At 40.3% G+C, this 18958-nt stretch overlaps 2 protein-coding genes across 2 annotated transcripts; one reads left to right on the top strand and one right to left on the bottom strand.

The window, feature by feature from the left end:
* The first annotated feature begins 1700 nt into the window (after positions 1-1700).
* layna (layilin a) lies at positions 1701-9384 on the top strand. The gene is made up of 8 exons (XM_034200064.1): positions 1701-1776; positions 1897-1917; positions 2713-3010; positions 6933-7090; positions 7175-7219; positions 7307-7369; positions 7466-7562; positions 8130-9384. Exons 1-8 carry the CDS (start codon positions 1701-1703, stop codon positions 8842-8844), a joined length of 1473 nt encoding a protein of 490 aa, XP_034055955.1. The 3' UTR covers positions 8845-9384.
* Positions 9385-9443: 59 nt separating this feature from the next.
* On the bottom strand, positions 9444-18845 carry alg9 (ALG9 alpha-1,2-mannosyltransferase). The gene is made up of 15 exons (XM_034200042.1): positions 17572-18845; positions 16307-16442; positions 16004-16138; positions 15557-15627; positions 15352-15440; positions 14494-14629; positions 14295-14382; positions 14058-14163; positions 12217-12339; positions 11557-11711; positions 11349-11478; positions 10774-10921; positions 10554-10683; positions 10343-10473; positions 9444-10088 (listed from the first exon to the last, which is right to left on the bottom strand). The coding sequence occupies exons 1-15, from the start codon at positions 17919-17921 to the stop codon at positions 9965-9967; spliced, it is 2052 nt and encodes a 683-aa protein (XP_034055933.1). The 5' UTR covers positions 17922-18845; the 3' UTR covers positions 9444-9964.
* Positions 18846-18958: the final 113 nt, after the last annotated feature.

The following is an 18958-nucleotide window of genomic DNA, read 5'->3' as shown; positions in this document are numbered from 1 at the left end:
AGCCCCACCCCATCCCCCTTACTCCCCACTCCCTATTCTTTTTCAACGCTAGCCCACACAGCATATTCCTGATGAAGCATCCTGCTGTTTAAACTCTGGCTGATCTGCCTCTCTGCCAGCCCTAAATCAACCTTATGGCCCATTTTTTAAATTACTACCATTAAGTACTGCATACATACCCCATTTGTGCCTGGAAATACGGATCACGCTCACATCCATGGCTTCTGCTGATCTGGACTTGAGCTCACATATTATATTGATGGAAAATCTCACTTTATAGTAACACGTGTCAAATATGCTTCTCAATAACTTGGCATCTGTCTCAGATTAGAGATTAAATTAAATTCGTCACACATTTTATTCTGTGTTTCTTCTTATTCCACAATCTTAAAGGAAAAGTGTATGAAAATATATTTATTTCCTTTTTTCCTGATAGTTAAGCAAAGATTTATACCACTGTTTTCACGGTATAGGTCTAATATTTTGCTACCAAAGGCAGCTGGTTACCTTCGCATACTGGAAACAGAGGAAAGCTGCTAGCCCGCATCTGACCTAAGGTATACAAATAAAAAAGAAGGAAGAAAATCCAACTAGCACCATCTCCAAAGTCCTGGTCCTGTTATCCAAAATAAATATAAACGATATAACTTAACCCGGTACTTACTGTAGGCTACAGACATCAATCTAACTTATCAAGAAAGCAAATTAGCCATTTTCCAAATGCCAAATCAACAATATTTATTGAATTGAACTTATTATTATTAAAAACATATTGACTCATTGTTAACATCTCCTTCGCCTAAGCAATTTCACAACTTCATTTCAGACCTTATAGACATTACAGTCCCACAAAACCATTTATTTCTGTTTCTACTTAATGATCGATTCTACTGAATGATGGATAGCATATTTTGACAAAGACACAACAACAGATTGCCCTAATTTGTGGTTTCATCTGTGCATTTTTTCCCAGTGTTTCGAAGTGGGCAGGGCTCGATTTGAAAAAAGTGAGGTCATATATCACATGTGCACCAATATGGATTTAAAAACATTTCAATCTAAAAGTGGTGATACCCTGAATAATAACTAAAATAGATTGCAGACCTACATAAAAGTACAGGAAAATGAATGTCCCCCCTCTTGGAGATGTCCGCTGTGTTGGTCATCTGTTCTTCTTTGTGCTGAAACACAATAAGCGAAGAACACTGCAGAACAAAGTGAATACGAACCTGAGAGAAATATATTAAAAATATCCCTGATCGAGTTAGAGCAGATCATTTTCATGTAACACTTTTGTAATGATAATACCTAGAGCTTAAGTATAAAGGAAGGAGCGAAATCTGCCTCTTGTCAGCGTTTACGATGAGAAGCACTTGCATGATTAGATGTCTTGCAATCGATGCAGCCTCTTCTCCAAATCATTAAAACTGCTCTTAACAGATTACAGCCCCCTCCCAAGCACACAGTCTTTTCTCCTCCTCTTCCTGCTCCTCCTTCTGTCTCACATACTCTCTTTTTCTGCAGAAAGAACAAGAGACTTGCTTCTTTTGCACTTCTTAAGCTCTTTGAAATCCCACTTTTTAAAGTTTTTTTTAACACTCGTAGCAGCAGCTCACCTCTTGAGGTTCAGTTGAGCTGAGCAGACAGAGGCATGAAAACTAAACTAAAATACAAGAGGTGCTGGTGAACAGCTGACAAAAATGGACCTGCTGACAATCTTCTGTTACCTTCTGCTTTTATGTTTCGAACCATCTGCAGCCTCAAGCCTCATTACAGGTAAGAATGCATGCACACTGAAAACACAACAAAGTTCAAAGACATAAACTCTTGACTCACTTGTGGATCTATCTTTTCCTCTGCCTGACTGACCTCATGCTGGATGTTGGGCTATTGAAGCGGATATATTTGAAGCAAGAGGTAGGCGACAAACTTCTCTTACAACTACAGTTTTAAATTATGAAAGGCTTCTACACCTTGATCCATCTCTATATAATACAACTCCTAAAGAAACGTCCTTTCAGATGGACTTTACAAAGCACTTTTTCAGTCAGCATTCCATACATATTTATACTGAGAACATGCAATGTACCACCTGCTTAAGGAAGGAAACTAATATTCACAGACTTTTGGGAATGCGGGAGCAACTTGATGTTAAGTACATGTATCTTGCCCATTGACATGTTGACTGCAGGGGCTGGGATCAAACCCCCAACCTTCAGATTGATAGACGACCACTCCACCTTACAGTCTTCAGTGCTCTAACATTAACTAAGCAAAGAGCGGGGTTAGGAGGTTAATTTAAAAATGTATTATTACATGTAAAGAAAGCAGTTACCTTATAAAATAATGTAACCTGATTACTTTCGGTTACTTTTGGATAACCTCAATATCAAATACAAAGAAGAAAAAAATAAATATCAATTAAATGGCCTTTACTTAAGTGTTTGATGTAAGACAACGGAACAATGTAACCTTAGAATAGAAGAAACCAAGATATTTATTGTGCTCAGAGATACTTTTTGTTTAATGATTTCTTTATATTATAAAAATGTTTTGTATTTTATTTCTTAATATTTATTGGTATTTTGTTTTGGTAACATTGTTTGTTTCACTTACAGTAGTTTTAGTGGAAAACCTCAGTCTGTCACGTGTAATCAGGTATAAGTGTGTGTTTGTCTGTGTGGGTGTCTGTGTGTCTGTGTGTGTTTGCAGGTCAACGTGTGTGCAAAGCAGGAAAAGGGAAGCCGTGTTACAAGCTGGCCTATTTCTCCGAGCTCCGGCGGAGGCTGAACTTTGTGGAGGCCGAGCTGGCCTGCAGGCGGGACGGGGGTCAGCTGCTGAGCGTGGAGTCAGAGTCTGAGCAGAAGATCGTGGAGCAGCTCATCACGGAGCTGCGACCCACCGACGGAGACTTCTGGATCGGTCTACGCCGAAACCATGGCGAAGAGGAGAGCAGCGCTGACTGCTCCCCTCAGTACTACTGGCTGGACGGCAGCAGGTTCCCCTTCAGGTAAGGGGGGAGGGGTTCAGAGGGTCTTTGCTGCAACAATATTACAAATGGATTAAACTCTTCCTAAGCAGGTGGTTACAGGGACACAACGAACCTCCTGGATAAATACCCTATGCAAATTGGATGTAGCCTATTTAGTTTAGACAAAAGCCCAAGTTTGATAAGTGATAGGTATTTCCATTGCATGATTAATACAGAATTATTTAGGCCTATATTGATTTTGGAGGTTTAAAAAACTGATCATAAAACATATTAAATAATGAAATTACCTAAACAAGAGGACACAAGGCTAACAAAAGTGAAACATATTTTTGTTCATAAGCTGCATGATTTGGCTCGCTCCACTCTCCCTTGTGTGCTGTTCGGGTCAAATTGACCCGATTTCCATTTTCAATGAATAAAACAAAATATAAGGATATTTTCGTTCAACCTGAAACTCAATGGCCGGGGCTTATTTATTGTGAAGGACATGTGGAATTGTTTTTATTTTTTCCACTTATGAAAAAATGCCCACCCGCATTTATGTCCTTCATAAGAGGTTCGGGTCAATCTGACCCGGATACAATACCAGGACAGACAGACAGAGAAAAACACACAGAAACACACAAACTAAAGACACACACACACACACACACACACACACACACACACACACACACACACACACACACACACACACACACACACACACACACACACACACACACACACACACACACACACACACACACACACATACATACACACACACACACACACACACACACACACACACACACACACACACACACACAATTGTATGCATAGAGAAGCTGTTTGATCCTGTTTTCCCTTGATCTTTACCCTTTGTAGTGTGTACACAAAACTATCCTAGAACATTATAAACATTTTACATTTTCTCGCACTGTCCCCCCTCGCACCTGAAATCCGGAGGAGGGACTAAACAGAGACATAACCTCAGTGTAGTAACAGTGTAGTGCAGAACTACAATTATCTACCAACAAAATGGCCAAAAGATGTTCTGCTCAGAGCCTTGGAGCTAATAATGGATGAGAGTGAGTGGAATGCATTAGAAGAACACGGTGAAGTGGAACAGGAAGACATCTCTGAAGATGAGGATAATGTGGAGGTAAACTCAGAATTTGACAGCAAATTGGAAGATGAACTTGACTCATAGCCAGCTGCTGGAAGACCCCCACAGCCAGCCGCAAGAAGACCCCCACAGCCAGCTGTGAGGTCTGTGGACCCTCAAAGGACTCAAAGACACAGACTACATGCAGCAACTGCAACAAGTACATCTGTGCTAAACACACGAAGAAGTTCTGTACATCATGTGTTTCCTAAACGGACTTGCCCATTGACTCACATGATGTTCTGCAGCGTCACTTCATCAATATATTTTTCGGATATACTGTATTTTATGAATAGTGACTGTTAATTGTTTTTATTTGCTTTGTGTTTATATCTGTTCTATGTCATTTATATGGATGTTTCATTCCCTCTATATTTCACAGCCAAATACTTTTGGATGTGGTTCTTGTGTTCCAATTGCTGCTAAATTGCTTTATTTCTTTCAGGGCTTTGATTATTATATGACAGATTAAAAATAATAAACATTAATGAAAAAATGTTTCATTTACATTAGTCCTAGAAAAGCATGAGGAAAATGTAAACTTAGTTTTTATTACAGTGTATTTTTTTTAACATAAATTACATTTTTATCACAAAAAACGATGGACACTTCCATTGTTAAATTTGTTCTAGCAAAGAGTATTTTCAAAAACTAATCATATATTTCATTTATATTGTTGGGGAATGAGTTAAAGACAATATACAGTGGGGCAAAAAAGTATTTAGTCAGCCACCAATGGTGCAAGTTCTCCCAATTAAAAAGATGAGAGAGGCCTGTAATGTTCATCCTAGGTACACTTCAACTATGAGAGACAGAATGGGGGTAAAGAATCCAGGAAATCACATTGTAGGATTTTTAATGAATTAATTGGTAAATTCCTCGGTAAAATAAGTATTTGGTCACCTACAAACAAACAAGATTTCTGGCTCTCACAGACATGTAACTTCTTCTTTAAGAGCCTCCTCTGTCCTCCACTTGTTAACTGTATTAATGGCACCTGTTTGAACTCGTTATCAGTATAAAAGACACCTGTCCACAACCTCAAACAGTCACACTCCAAACTCCACTATGGCCAAGACCAAAGAGCTGTCAAAGGACACCAGAAACACAATTGTAGACCTGCACCAGGCTGGGAAGACTGAATCTGCAATAGGTAAGCAGCTTGGTGTGAAGAAATCAACTGTGGGAGCAATTATTAGAAAATGGAAGACATACAAAACCACTGATAATCTCCCTCGATCTGGGGCTCCACGCAAGATCTCACCCCGTGGGGTCAAAATGATCACAAGAACGGAGCAAAAATCCCAGAACCACACGGGGGGACCTAGTCAATGACCTGCAGAGAGCTGGGACCAAAGTAACAAAGGCTACCATCAGTAACACACTACGCCGCCAGGGACTCAAATCCTGCAGTGCCAGACGTGTCCCCCTGCTTAAGCCAGTACATGTCCAGGCCCGTCTGAAGTTTGCTAGAGAGCATTTAGATGATCCAGAAGAGGATTGGGAGAATGTCATATGGTCAGATGAAACCAAAATAGAACTTTTTGGTAAAAACTCAACTAGACGTGTTTGGAGGAGAAAGAATGCTGAGTTGCATCCAAAGAACACCTACTGTGAAACATGGGGGTGGAAACATCATGCTTTGGGGCTGTTTTTCTGCAAAGGGACCAGGACGACTGATCCGTGTAAAGGAAAGAATGAATGGGGCCATGTATCGTGAGATTTTGAGTGACAACCTCCTTCCATCAGCAAGGGCATTGAAGATGAAACGTGACTGGGTCTTTCAGCATGACAATGATCCCAAACACACCGCCCGGGCAACGAAGGAGTGGCTTCGTAAGAAGCATTTCAAGGTCCTGGAGTGGCCTAGCCAGTCTCCAGATCTCAACCCCATAGAAAATCTTTGGAGGGAGTTGAAAGTCCGTGTTGCCCAGCGACAGCCCCAAAACATCACTGCTCTAATAATAATAATAATAATTATAATATATAATATTTTTATAGCGCCTTTCAGGAAACCCAAGGTCGCTTTACAAGTCGGGTAGGGGGGGGGAGTAGGGGAAAAAAGGCAGACAGGTTAAGGGGGTGGGGGGGGGAAGTAGTAGATCTCTAGAGGAGATCTGCATGGAGGAATGGGCCAAAAATACCAGCAACAGTGTGTGAACACCTTGTGAAGACTTACAGAAAACGTTTGACCTCTGTCATTGCCAACAAAGGGTATATAACAAAGTATTCAGATGAACTTTTGTTATTGACCAAATACTTATTTTCCACCATAATTTGCAAATAAATTCTTTAAAAATCAGACAATGTGATTTCCTGGATTCTTTCCCCCATTCTGTCTCTCATAGTTGAAGTGTACCTAGGATGAACATTACAGGCCTCTCATCTTTTTAAGTGGGAGAACTTGCACAATTGGTGGCTGACTAAATACTTGTTTGCCCCACTGTATATAAGGAATGGTGCATGTTGAATTTAGTTCTGTATTTTTTTTAAACCCTGAAATATGTCCCGGGTCAATTTGACCCGAACATTACCAAAGGGTGCGAAATGTGAACATAACACAAGGGTTAATAGTTTTATGGGCCAAGCTACACCCTTTAACTGAAAAAGTGCTGCGGTTAGTATTTTCTATGTGAATGGAAGTTTTGTCAAGATTTTCCATAAACTATTTGATTACAGGTGATTTTGTTCGTGTGTGTGTGTGTGTGTGTGTGTGTGTGTGTGTGTGTGTGTGTGTGTGTGTGTGTGTGTGTGTGTGTGTGTGTGTGTGTGTGTGTGTGTGTGTTGCAGGAACTGGCACTGGGACGAGCCCTCCTGCGGCTATGAGGTGTGTGTGGTGATGTACCACCAGCCGTCCGCTCCTCCCGGTCTGGGGGGGCTCTACATGTTCCAGTGGAACGACGATAATTGTGAAACTAAGAACAACTTCATCTGCAAATACACTGCAGGTACCGCTGATGCAGTATTTACATTTTATTTTAATTGGAAAATACTACTCTAACACTACTGACCGTGATTCATTTTCTCCACAGAGAAGCCACTGGAACCTTCTCCGTCTCCCAACGCCACTCAAACAAGTAAAAAGGCTCAGCACTATTTAGCAGACATTTTGGAGACTTTATAAGTTCAATACAGTGATGTTTTTATGATGCTACTCTTTACAGATGTCTTCCCTTCATCTGTGCTGCCGTGGAATCCAAGTGACTCTAACCAGGGCAGAATCACAGGTTGAAAAACATGTTTAATTTCTGCGAAAAAGACTATACACTCATGTCATATCAGTGACTACATCTGGTTCCCTCTGTTGTTTGCCTCTCTTTCAGCCCTCAATTTGATTTACATCATCATTCCCACCATTCCCCTGATAGTGCTGTTACTCACAGTGATGGGAGTCTGCTGCTTCAAAATGATTGTCGGACGGTGAGCATCCTAATAACATGCAACTACTAAATACTTCTTAACCTTATTTTTCATTTAGAAATATTTACTTCATTGACCTTTGTTCGTATCAGTAGTAAAACATAGTTATAAAAGCCCAGTTTTACCATTTAATGGGAGAATCTGAGCTTCATCACATCGTTTTTTCTAACATTGGCAAAATGCTGTAATTATAATCTTTTCATAGAGAAAAAAACAATAACATAATGTGTCCTTAATTGATCCATTTATATGATCAGTTTGACATATACTATGCTGACAAATGCAATTAAAAAAGACTATGACCAACAATCATTTAGTCTTCAGTCTGTGGCACCAAGCTTCAAGCCAAGTTCAATCCACACCACATTAAAAAAATATATAAAACTACAATTGCACTTAGAGAATACAGATCTCTGCCAAGGCTAAAAAAAAAATCTGTGTATGCGGTAGCTAGGGGATGAAAATCATGTGCTACAGGAACCCTGCTGTAAATATTAAAGTCTCGCTCAGGTTTTATAATAAATATTTGTGATGTTATGTTGTGCTTCTCTTCTGTTTGTATGACAGAAGGAGGAAACAGCAGAAATCAGAAGTCTGCCAGACAGATCCCGGCCTCTGCTCCAGCCCGGTCCCAATCGATGTCTACAACGTCATTCAGTCCCAGAAGGAGGACGACCTGGTTTCGTCTCGCCCGAACACCAAAAACACCTCCTTCCTATGCTCCTCCCCGGACACCCTGACAGGTGACTACGACAACCTGGGTGGTCGGGACACAGAGAGCGGGTTTGTGACGCTTGCCAGCACAGAGAGTGGCTTCCTCAACTTTGACCTCAATGACCTCAGCCTTGGGCGACGTGCCACCCGCGACTTCTACGACAGCAGCTTGGGTCGCCCGGCAAAGAGAGATTTACAGGACAGCAGTGTGAGCGGCGGCACTGGGCACCGAGAGTTTTATGACAGGAGTCTCGGTCGCCGTACTACAAAGAGTGAGCATTACGGCAGCAGTGTGTACGGAGACCATGTGTTGTATGATGGCAGTATCAAAGGAGGCAGTGACCTCTTTGATCCCAAACTGAGGCCTGGAAGTCACACAGTGAAAGCTGACCTCTATCAGACATATACCACCAGCGGCAAAGGAGACACTTACCAAACAAGCCTGGGAACCTATGGAAACCGAAAATCCTACCAAGCAACCCTGGATTACTACAGAAATGGCCTGAACTTCGATGGCGGAAGGAGATACTTCAATGAAGAAGAATGGATCAACAGAGAGAACTACTGATCCTCTGAAGAGCTCCTTTGTTGTGTGTGAAGCAGTGATGTGTGATTGTGGATAGGGAAAAACTGTGCACGTACATGGTTGCGATTGTTTGTGCTGTATATTTCTGAAGCCATTTAGGGGCTTCAAAGCTGATGACGACATGCTTAAATCATATTTTATAACTGCCACTAACCTGAAGCCAGTGTGGTACTTTGTGTGTGGTTTGCATGGCCTTGTCATGCTGCCTTTGCTTGGTAGGAACACTTTGCCTGCAAATACTGTTTTGATCACACCAAAGTCTACTACCTCAAACAGAAACTGCAAGTGTGTTTTGACATGGCCTTAAATGTTGAGATGTCGAGAACTTCCCTTATGTACAAATGCCGCTCTGGCTTCAAAGACAATGCTAGCATCACAGTAAGGGCATGATATTAAAGAGAATGACAACATATAGCATCATTAACATTATTTATTATGAATGTTTATGCCTTGACGTCTCTCTTGTAAGTGAGAGTGGTTTGTATGTTTGTAACATCTTCAAATAAAATGAGATTGAATCAGTCTGCTTGTGGTGAAGTGATTCTTCTGTCCCAGTAGAAACGATAACAGGAGGATTGTGATGGCAGTCAATCATGTTTTTATTCACATTCCAAAGTTAAATTAATAACGCACAGTCCCTTTCATTCATCTCCAACACTCACACATTAAGATACTGTTCAGGTGCAGAGGAGCAAACACTACAAGATTTGGCTCACAATTCAGCAAAAAAGATTCCATTCAGGCCACATTTTAAAATAAAGTATGAAAAGGAAATATGTTTGTGTGCCTGTCCTGCGCTAAATACAGTAAAATCTTGTAGTGTTCTTCCACTGTAAGACATACATTTACACACTGAGAAACACACACTGACAGACACACAAATTGAGATAAAAAAACAACAACATTTTCGCTTCACACACATAACACAGTCATAATGTCCTTAAAGGGTTTGATATCTTCAAATGAGTCAAGAGACAAAATACTTCAAAACACATACATGCTTACATGTCCACACACACACACAAATACCGGTTGTTTTGAGGGAAAGTTATTGATTTTCGATGTAAGATTTTGTTCTTGGGGCCAGGTTAAGGTACAGAGGTCAGCCATGGGTCCGCTTACGAGACTGCTTTTGCCGCCGTGGTTTCAAGATGACGTAGCGCCTGTAGGTGGTGTGATGTTCAGATACAAACGGGATGTAGAACGCTCTGAAGAGGGGATGTGACCTGAGAGAACAAAAGTATTATTTTAGAAATTGTATCGGTCTCTCATAAGTCTTTGTTAGTGTAAAGTGTATTCATATTTATCGTGTTATTTTAGTAAGTCAGAGTAGAGAATCTCCATTTTACATTTTCTTTTGTCCATATTTTTTCCTCGTAAAAATATTTTAAAGCTACAATATATAATATTTGTTGTCAATGTGCTTGAAAGGTTTTTTTTAAACAAGATTTCAGTGTGAATTACGAGTTTGGGAAAATACCTTGATGCTTGAAGGAAAGGCTTGAAGGCGATGATGTTCCAGTCCTCTTTGTTAAGAGCATAACGTGGCTCCAGTGGCGTCTCTTCCTCCGTGTCCAGATCTACTACGTAGTGGCACTGCCGTAGATCCATCTGCACAGAGAATAAATACACATTTAAGAACTACTATTCCAGTACAGTCTCTTTGTGTCAACACAGTCCGAGTGACTCACGTATCTGGAAGGCTCCTCCAGATTCTGGTCGTTCATATGAGCCGGGATGATCTGTGTGGCCAGCGGATCGGAGGCGTACGGCTGAGGCAGCTGCCCTTTGAACTCAGACTGAATGAAGTGCAGTCGCCAGCTGGGGATTAGAAAGAGAAACTATCATCACCTGACAAAAGCAGAACACACTTTCCATACTTTATTACACGTTGAAGTCATGGATACTGACTTGTTCGGCAGTAGGAAGCTGCTTGGGAATCGGTGCCACTCTTTCCCCACACACACACTAACAGGTCGGCCTTCAGGGACTGCGTGAAGAGCCGGGTCCTTAGCGATGCGATGAAACTCTGGGAACAGGTCTAGAGGGGCGTGGTAGCCTGGAGACAGAGGAGATACATTTAATTTAATCCGGTTGGAACTATTGCATGTCTGAAGGTGACTGTGTGTACACACCTGGTTTATTATAAAACTGAAACTAAAAGGAAAGTAGGCAGTAAAAAAAATATTGTTATTTGACCAAAACTAAAATCAATACGAAAAAACTAATAAAATAAATGTAATTTAATTCATGTTTTAGGTTTTTGGAGAGAACATTTAGAAAGAAATAGACAGCATGAATTTCAATCAACTCGCAGAACATTGAGCCACAGAAATTGAACTGACTTGACCCTCCTTTAGGAGCTGGAGCTACTGTATGCCCCAATTGCTTTACATTGGACATTTAGGTGGTGTGAACTTTAGACATAAAACATTACTATTGAAGTTTGAAACTTTCTAAAAAAGTGAAACTAAAGTAACACCCACCTTTGAAGAGGGCGACAGAGCGAGACAGGGACAGCACTGAGAAGACCACGACTGCACTTAAAGCCAACCAGTTGGAGGAGACCGTGTAGTGCTCCAGCCGGTACCGCTGGAACAGGAAGTGGTAGCATTTCTGCAAAATATGAAATTAATCTGTAAAAACAGATTCTAAAAAGGGGCCTGATACATATTGTATGTTATGCTAACACACCTGTAGAGAGGAGAGAGCCACTGCCCCACAGAGGCAGATGAGAGGGTAGATGGGAAACAGGAAACGTTCTTCTTTATGAGCTCTGGTGAAGAAAACCAACATCCACAGATACATGGGAGACAGAGTCAGCCAGTATGGACGGCCCAGGTTCTGCACTGCAGGAAACACATGTGCACACAAGATTAGATTTATTTCTCATCTCTGCTGCAACAGGAAATAGGGATTTGAATTCAATCATAAAAGCATCTTCCCAAAATAACTTGTCAAATAAATGTAAACAGGAGATAATGACGTGAAAAGTGTTGTTGAGGCATGCGTCAAACACCTTTTCCATCCCCAAAAAAGTGCAAGCATGGACAACATATCAGGCTACTACCAATTTATTTTTTAGTCATCACTCAATTTGCAGATTATTTTCTAGGATTATCAATTATTCTATAAAATAAAAAAGGTAAAAAGTGTCCAACCCAGTTATGTCAACGTCCAAGGAGGTCTCTTAAATGCAATGCTTTGTCAGTCAAAATCTCCATTATATTTTTGCATGAAAAATTACTTAAATGATTCATTGATCTATAAAATAATGTGCGGTTTAGTTTTGATCGATTGATTGAATTTTTGCAGCTCACCAACATTCAGTATGTTTTCCATTAGTGTCCTCACCATTGAACCTGTGTAACAGAGTCTCCATCAGAGCGGTGAGGGGCAGAGAGAACAGAGCCAGAGCAAACACCAGGTTGAAGTTCAGGATCCCATTTGTAAAATAGAAATGCCACGGCTCTGTACCTAAAAAACAAACCAACACGGCACTTATTACAGAGTGTGTAAACAATATCACAATACAAGTGCTATAAAAGGTATTGGAATAGTTTCTTAAGTCAAAGATCCCGAGGCGATAGTCAGATAATTTATATATCAGGAAAAACATTCAATACTGTTGGCGGAGACACAAGCTGAATCAGAGTTCCTATACACTTGTGTCTGTGAATAGAAGCCCACATCTAATTACAACCTATTGGCAGCCTTTGAAAGGGTTTAATGTGATTATGTTGATGATGGTATGCCCTCTAGAGCTAACTATCAATAGTGCAGCTTTGAATTGTTAATCAAAAAGAAAAAAAAGGGCTCTGCGTAACATGGCTGAATTAGATCATAGGAAACGGTCAGGCAAAAAACTGATTATGAAAGTTCGAAAAGGGGACTTGCAATTTTTATGTTTTAGAGACCATATTCCAATCAAGTAATAAGTAGGGCCGGGACTTTAACGCGTTAATTAAGATTAATTAATTACACAAAAATTAACGCATTTTAATCGCACTTATTTTTGCACCGCGTAACGTTTCTCACTGGATGAGTTTCAGGCGTACCGTTATACTGGAGCACCAACTAACGTTCATGACTTCAGACAACAACAAACCACAGTGAACAACAGTGGGAAATGTTGTTTTAAAAAACGGACGGATGGAAGCGTCGATAAGAGCACGGTTGTGTGCAAATTATGCAAAAAGGAATTCGCATATCACCGCAGCACATCAAGCCTCAAGTATCACCTCAATGCAAAACATATATCAGCTAGCGTGGAAGCTAGCGTGGACGTTAGCCTCTTTTATCGCGTTCACACCAAAAAGAGCCGGTACTAAAATTAGTTCATGAGAACCTTTTTACCCCCACGAAAGTCCCTGCTAGAGAGCAGAGAGCTGCTAGAGAGCAGGGACTTTCGTACGGCTCTCTTGTGAGAAAAGAGCTATATTTCTGATTGGCTGGGCGGATTGCAAACCACGCCCCGTAAAACTCCCAAAAAGTTTTTGTGAAGCCGCCATTTTATTATCCTCGCATTAGCATTATTAGCATTATTAGCATTAGCCCAGCGCAGAAACGCAGAGAGACTAACTTATGGCAACACAAAATAAAACATGGGAGCGGTGGAGATGAGGAGGTGTCGGCGTTCTGGCGATTTACTCGGAAGGCTGCTGGGACTCCCAGCAGCTTCTACTGAAGCCAGTCCCCAACTCCGGGGACTTCCGGCCGGGGACTTTGGGCGGCAGTATACGACGTGAAGTGGTTTGCTGCCTGCCAGTAAACCCAATGCAGAAGAAGAAGTGACGTCAGCGGCTTCATTTGCCTAATCCTCCCCCAGGTTCAAAGAGTTCTCATGAACTAAATTCTCATGAACCTTTGTGGGAAAAGTACTGCGGTGTGAATGCGCCTAATGGTATACTAAAATCCATGTGAAAAAAATTGCTTCTCACTGTTCTCAGGTCAAATATTTATATGTGATTAAAAATGCGATTAATTTCGATTAATTAATTACAAAGCCTCTAATTAATTAGATTAATTTTTTTAATCGAGTCCCGGACCTAGTAATAAGCCTTACTCAAGATGGTTTGTGAAAATCTTTTTTTCTTTTCTTTCAAAAACACAAAAAACTAAGTGAAGGACCATGAGTTTTGCCAACCAAATGTACCCAACATGATACATAAATGGTGTGTGCTGATGTATATTACCATACAGATCAGGTCCATGTGGTGTGAAGACGTTATAAAGTAGGATATTGAGTGGAGCTATGACCAGTTTGCCATAAAAGAAAGAGTCTACTGCCACCAGGGGAACCTGAGGAAGACACAGCACAAAAGAGGACCTTTTTACATTTGCACACAATACAGCTGTGATACTTTGAATAAAATAATCTGCAAATATCCAAATGTAGAGATCAATTCATAAATGAAAACATATATTCTCACCAGCAGAACAAGCAGAGCAACAACCGACCAGATGATAAAACTTTTCCACTGCCTCTTTAACACCAGCAGGTCGAAGGCGATGGGAATCCTAGGGGGAAAATAAATCAAAGCGTTTATGAAGAGTAGGAATTTAAATAATTTTGAGGCATTCTGGGAGTTAGTTTTGTGTACAAAAAGGCCTTTTGGTTTACCACCTTACCCAATCAGAGCAGAGAACGGCCATCCGACGATGGCACCAGCAGCGACTCCCATAATAGCCAACGGTGTCGAGTCCTGAAACCAGCCCGTCATCGCAACCAGCGTCGTGTACATGCAGAAAGAGGAAGGCAGGAATGCTGAGGAGAAGAGAAGGGTCACAAAAAATGAGCCACAAATTAAGAACCTGATACAGATACATAATACAGATCTGAAAAAAATTAAGAGAACACTCAAAATGTTTCTTAAATCTCAATCTCTACACGTATGGCAGCCATTTCATTCTAGTGTTGTCAGTCGTTTATAGAATACATTTATTTTTTTCATTTTACTCAAACACATACTTATACATTCTAAAACCAGAGCATCTGATAATGCTGCAGTGGTCTCTTGTTTCTTTCCAGAGCTGTATGTTACCACTGCAAGGCCTTGTTCATCTGGCCTTTACAGGAGAACAAAATCACCATGCTGGCCAGAAATGTGTCTTAAAAAAAATGCTTACTCCACAGTGTGCAAACGGCAGTTCTGCTCCATATTTTTGATTAGTGTGCTGACTTGGCAATTAAGGAAGGGATCAATACTGCTCTGTAATAAATATAATAGTTGTATTTTAACACCAAATATACATCAAGAGATAAAAGAAAAAAGGAAACCGGATAAATGACTATTCGACCACGGAAATTAAATGTTACTGAAAAACGTTTATTCTTTGTTTGATTGAATTTGCCGTTTGTTTAAAGTCAGTTGATTCTTCAATGCCTTGGCCAGGACCACTGTGCAAAACTGATTCACAGCTCATTGAGAATATTTGTGGGAAAATACAGATACAAATGGATAAACAAAGTAAATACATGTGACCAACCTGCAGACGAGCAGAACATCCCTGTGCTCAGGACCAGGAATGCTAACATGAGACGGCCCACATGCAGACCAAACTTCTTACAAACCGCCCTGCGTCACACACACAAACACACAAAACTGTTCACCTCCATGTCATCTATTTAAAGATGAATATATAGATATCTATGTAACCATTGTAATATTTGAAAGGAGGAGTGTAGACTCACTTGTAGAAGTAGAGTTCACAGACACAGCAGGAGAATGCTAAGACACATCGTACAAAGTAGAAGACCAACACCTGCAACACAATCATAACACAAACATTACAGTTCTGCAAATATTCTATCACGTGTGTGTGTGTGTGTGTGTGTGTGTGTGTATACATCAATGTGTGTGATTGTGTAAATAAAATAAATACTGTTGGGACGCCACATGTAGGGACATTAACTAAATCAGATATTTCTGAAAGATACATATTTTTAAGAAGGACTAGAGTTCGTAATTAATTTTCCCATATACTAAATAAAGTTTAAGATAAACACAGTCCTCTCATAACACAAAAGACCATTTGAAATACAAAAGAGAGCTGATTATACTGAAGATCAGGTGATAGTCATTTATAGTATCAACAATAACAACAAAGGTTGAATTGACAACAAGTTTATATTAGTTACCTTGTTTGTCTGTAGAACATGGGCGTGCAAACATGCAGGAAGAGCATGTAACCATAGGTAAGCGTACGACCTGATGGCGTAGAGCGGAGAATATTCCCATGTTTGCATCCCTGTACCGTACAGCAGGTAGTGCATCTGTTAAAACAGGCATCGCAACAGTTACAGGTGAACATTTAAAGAAAGAGAAGCAGTATCTTGCTGGAGCGATAAATATATACTGACATGAATATAAGAAGGTTCCTGGAAGAGTCAGAAATGAAAACATATTGTATTTTAGGATTTCTGATAGTAAGCAGCACTCACAGGCTCCCAGTAGTTGAAGGTCTCATCGCAGTCGGAGATGTTGCTGAGCAAGGCTGCACAGAATCGTGCGGAGAGCAGGCATTTAAATGCAGTTGAACCTTCTGGAGCCCATACCTGCCCTGCACGACTTACTGACCTATACACACAACAACAACAAAATAAGATGCACAATTGCTTAATATCCATACATGTGTTTTTAGATCCTTTTCAGCATCAAAATGAATTAAACAAATCAGTGTACTTTAAAAGTACATCATGTATGCTTTCTGAATATTTAATAAAAAATGAAATTGTTTTTAAACAGTCTGATAAGACATGATCTGATGCATTCATATACATCTGTATATTGGCCTTAAATGCTTTTCTATGTCTTTTGATTCCCTACTTTTCTTCAGACTTTCCTCAGTTTTGTATCCTATTCAACTGAATACATTTCATACATACACAGAGGTTTTTGACAGACAAAACAAGGCATTGGAAGACAACACCTTTTATATTTTATGGACATACACATAGAAAACAATCTGCAGATTAAAACATAATAAAAATATTCCTTATATTTACGCCCAACTTTATTTACTTTCATAACCTATGTCTATTTTAATTTCCTCCCAGATGTGGACAGCTGTGTGCTTGTCAGAGCAATCATAATAATAGGTAAAGACAGTGGATGCATTTCATTAGTGTTCATAGCATCAGTGTTGACCCTCAGCCCTCCTCATGTCCTGTTCACACCCAGCATCAGATTAGTGGGCTCAGGTGCAGTTTAGCATTGATCCTCACGTCACGTTACTGTTTGTTATGACACGTCATCTTACAAACTACATAAATGCTTTAAGAGGACTACAACAAAAACAATAAATGATTTCAAATGAACAGGTATGGACGTGCTGAGCACCAGTTGACCCTCTTCGGACAGTGTATCTGTGTCCAGGTATCATAAAGGTGGCAGTGACAGCAATGAATGAATGAAGCTGACCCGAACCAAAATGCTTTACGTTGCTCTATCAAAACACTAACACATTACTTATAGAGGTGGCAATACAATTTGACAACCATCGTATTTATAAGTGCTCTACCGAAATAGTCATGTAGGTTGTTGGGTGGATGTTATAAGTGGTTGATATCGTGTTGTTATTCAAACTTGCTTATGAAAGTAGCTAGCTAGCTAACGTTAGCTCCCCCTGCTCAGGCTGTCAGTCAGACCGGGGATGGAGCTCCCAGCACCGGCCAGTCTAACCTCTCTGCTCCCGGCTCATACTCACTCTTGCCGAGCTTCTGCAGTTTTACTGTCATCGCCACTTTTCTCCTCTTTCGGTGTCCGAGCTTCTGCGGGGACGTTCACGTTGTTTGCATCTTGTCTGCTGCCTCGCCTGGTGCGCTGCCGGAGCGCCTTGGCCGCCATGTTTCCGATGATGCTTCCGAGCAGCGCTTCGTTCATTTTCGGCGCTGATCGGTTAATGACACATATCTTCATTGTAGTTGGATAAGGTCCCCAAAGAATGTAATTGATTGATCTTTTAAAATGTTTCAAACTGAATTGAGGATTGTCCAGCCGATCTGTATTGTTAGTAGCAAAAAGCATTGTCATTAAAGATGCACAAAAAAAGTCCATTCAGTTTAAGCACTCAGCTCTTTACACATTGTCCTTATGTTTAGCACATGTAATAATCAGGTTTAACATCAGCATAGAAGACAAAACATCTCCCTCCCCTGGGTGTTGAACCTCCAGCACCTGCATGAATAACCAATGCATATATACCTCTGGACCACCAAATTGTTTTTAAAACATTGAACACCCAACTACAGTATAGGTCTTGCTGTGATGATTTGGTGTGAATTTGTACATTTAAGCACACAACGAGCACACAGGTATGGAGGACAGAACATGACATGAGTAAAATAAAATAGGCCTACAGGAATAAATACGGGAATGAGTAAAGAAATACAAAAACATTTTACTCTGGGCTCAGCAGGTGAGAAACTGTTGGAAGGCCAGGTGTTGGTGCTGCCGGATTTGGCACCCCAACTTTGTCGAAGATAATCGTACTGTCACCAAAATTACACTGGTGTTTGCTGTCCCCCTCTAGTTTGTGCACACAAAAGTGCTAGTGGAGCACGCTCGTGGACTGTTAGCGCCGGAGCCTCGCATCCCCACTGCGGAGTGGGTCATTCTACAGAAAAGGTGGAAGTGCTGTCACTTACTTTTGCAGACACCAAAATGACGTGGGCCTAATACTCACATTCATTATATATGTTGAATAAATAGAGATTGTCTTTGCAATGGTACTAAATAAAAAATGGTTTTATACGTAAATTGCAATTTATTTAAAATGCCAAGTTCAAGGAACTGCCTTGTCACTTTGATCATACATGGAAGTGGAGCCTATAGTTTTAATTTAAAAGATTTTTTTTTCAATAAATAAATCTAATTTATATTTACATAACATTACAAGCATTAAATATAACACTGAAATGGTAACAACAAACGCAAATTATTATTAATATCAAATAAATGTTAGTCACCCAAAATTACGTCATTGGTGTTACTGCTAAACAAAACGCTTTTATTTTTTAAATAATGTACTGTCTCTGAAGTGCCTCCTGCAACAAGAGATCATTTGAGGCAGTGCAGTGGACAAAGACATAAGG

The sequence above is a fragment of the Gymnodraco acuticeps genome, unplaced genomic scaffold, assembly GCF_902827175.1.
Source record: "Gymnodraco acuticeps unplaced genomic scaffold, fGymAcu1.1, whole genome shotgun sequence".
NCBI classification, from domain to species: domain Eukaryota; kingdom Metazoa; phylum Chordata; class Actinopteri; order Perciformes; family Bathydraconidae; genus Gymnodraco; species Gymnodraco acuticeps.
Note: the sequence above shows the minus strand (reverse complement) of the source record. Positions and strands in the feature narration are given on the sequence as shown.

What these genes read in the sequence shown, in the direction of transcription:
- layna (XM_034200064.1), top strand. Translation starts at nt 1,701, where the DNA reads ATGGACCTGCTGACAATCTTCTGTTACCTTCTGCTTTTATGTTTCGAA. An exon ending in GGATATATTTGAAGCAAGAG is followed by an intron (nt 1,918 to 2,712) that starts GTAGGCGACAAA and finishes GTGTGTTTGCAG; the next exon opens with GTCAACGTGTGTGCAAAGCA. An exon ending in TCCCAACGCCACTCAAACAA is followed by an intron (nt 7,220 to 7,306) that starts GTAAAAAGGCTC and finishes TACTCTTTACAG; the next exon opens with ATGTCTTCCCTTCATCTGTG.
- alg9 (XM_034200042.1), bottom strand. Translation starts at nt 17,921, where the DNA reads ATGGACTTTTTTTGTGCATCTTTAATGACAATGCTTTTTGCTACTAAC. An exon ending in TGGCTCTCTCCTCTCTACAG is followed by an intron (nt 11,479 to 11,556) that starts GTGTGTTAGCAT and finishes CATATTTTGCAG; the next exon opens with AAATGCTACCACTTCCTGTT. An exon ending in CCTTTCCTTCAAGCATCAAG is followed by an intron (nt 10,089 to 10,342) that starts GTATTTTCCCAA and finishes TTGTTCTCTCAG; the next exon opens with GTCACATCCCCTCTTCAGAG.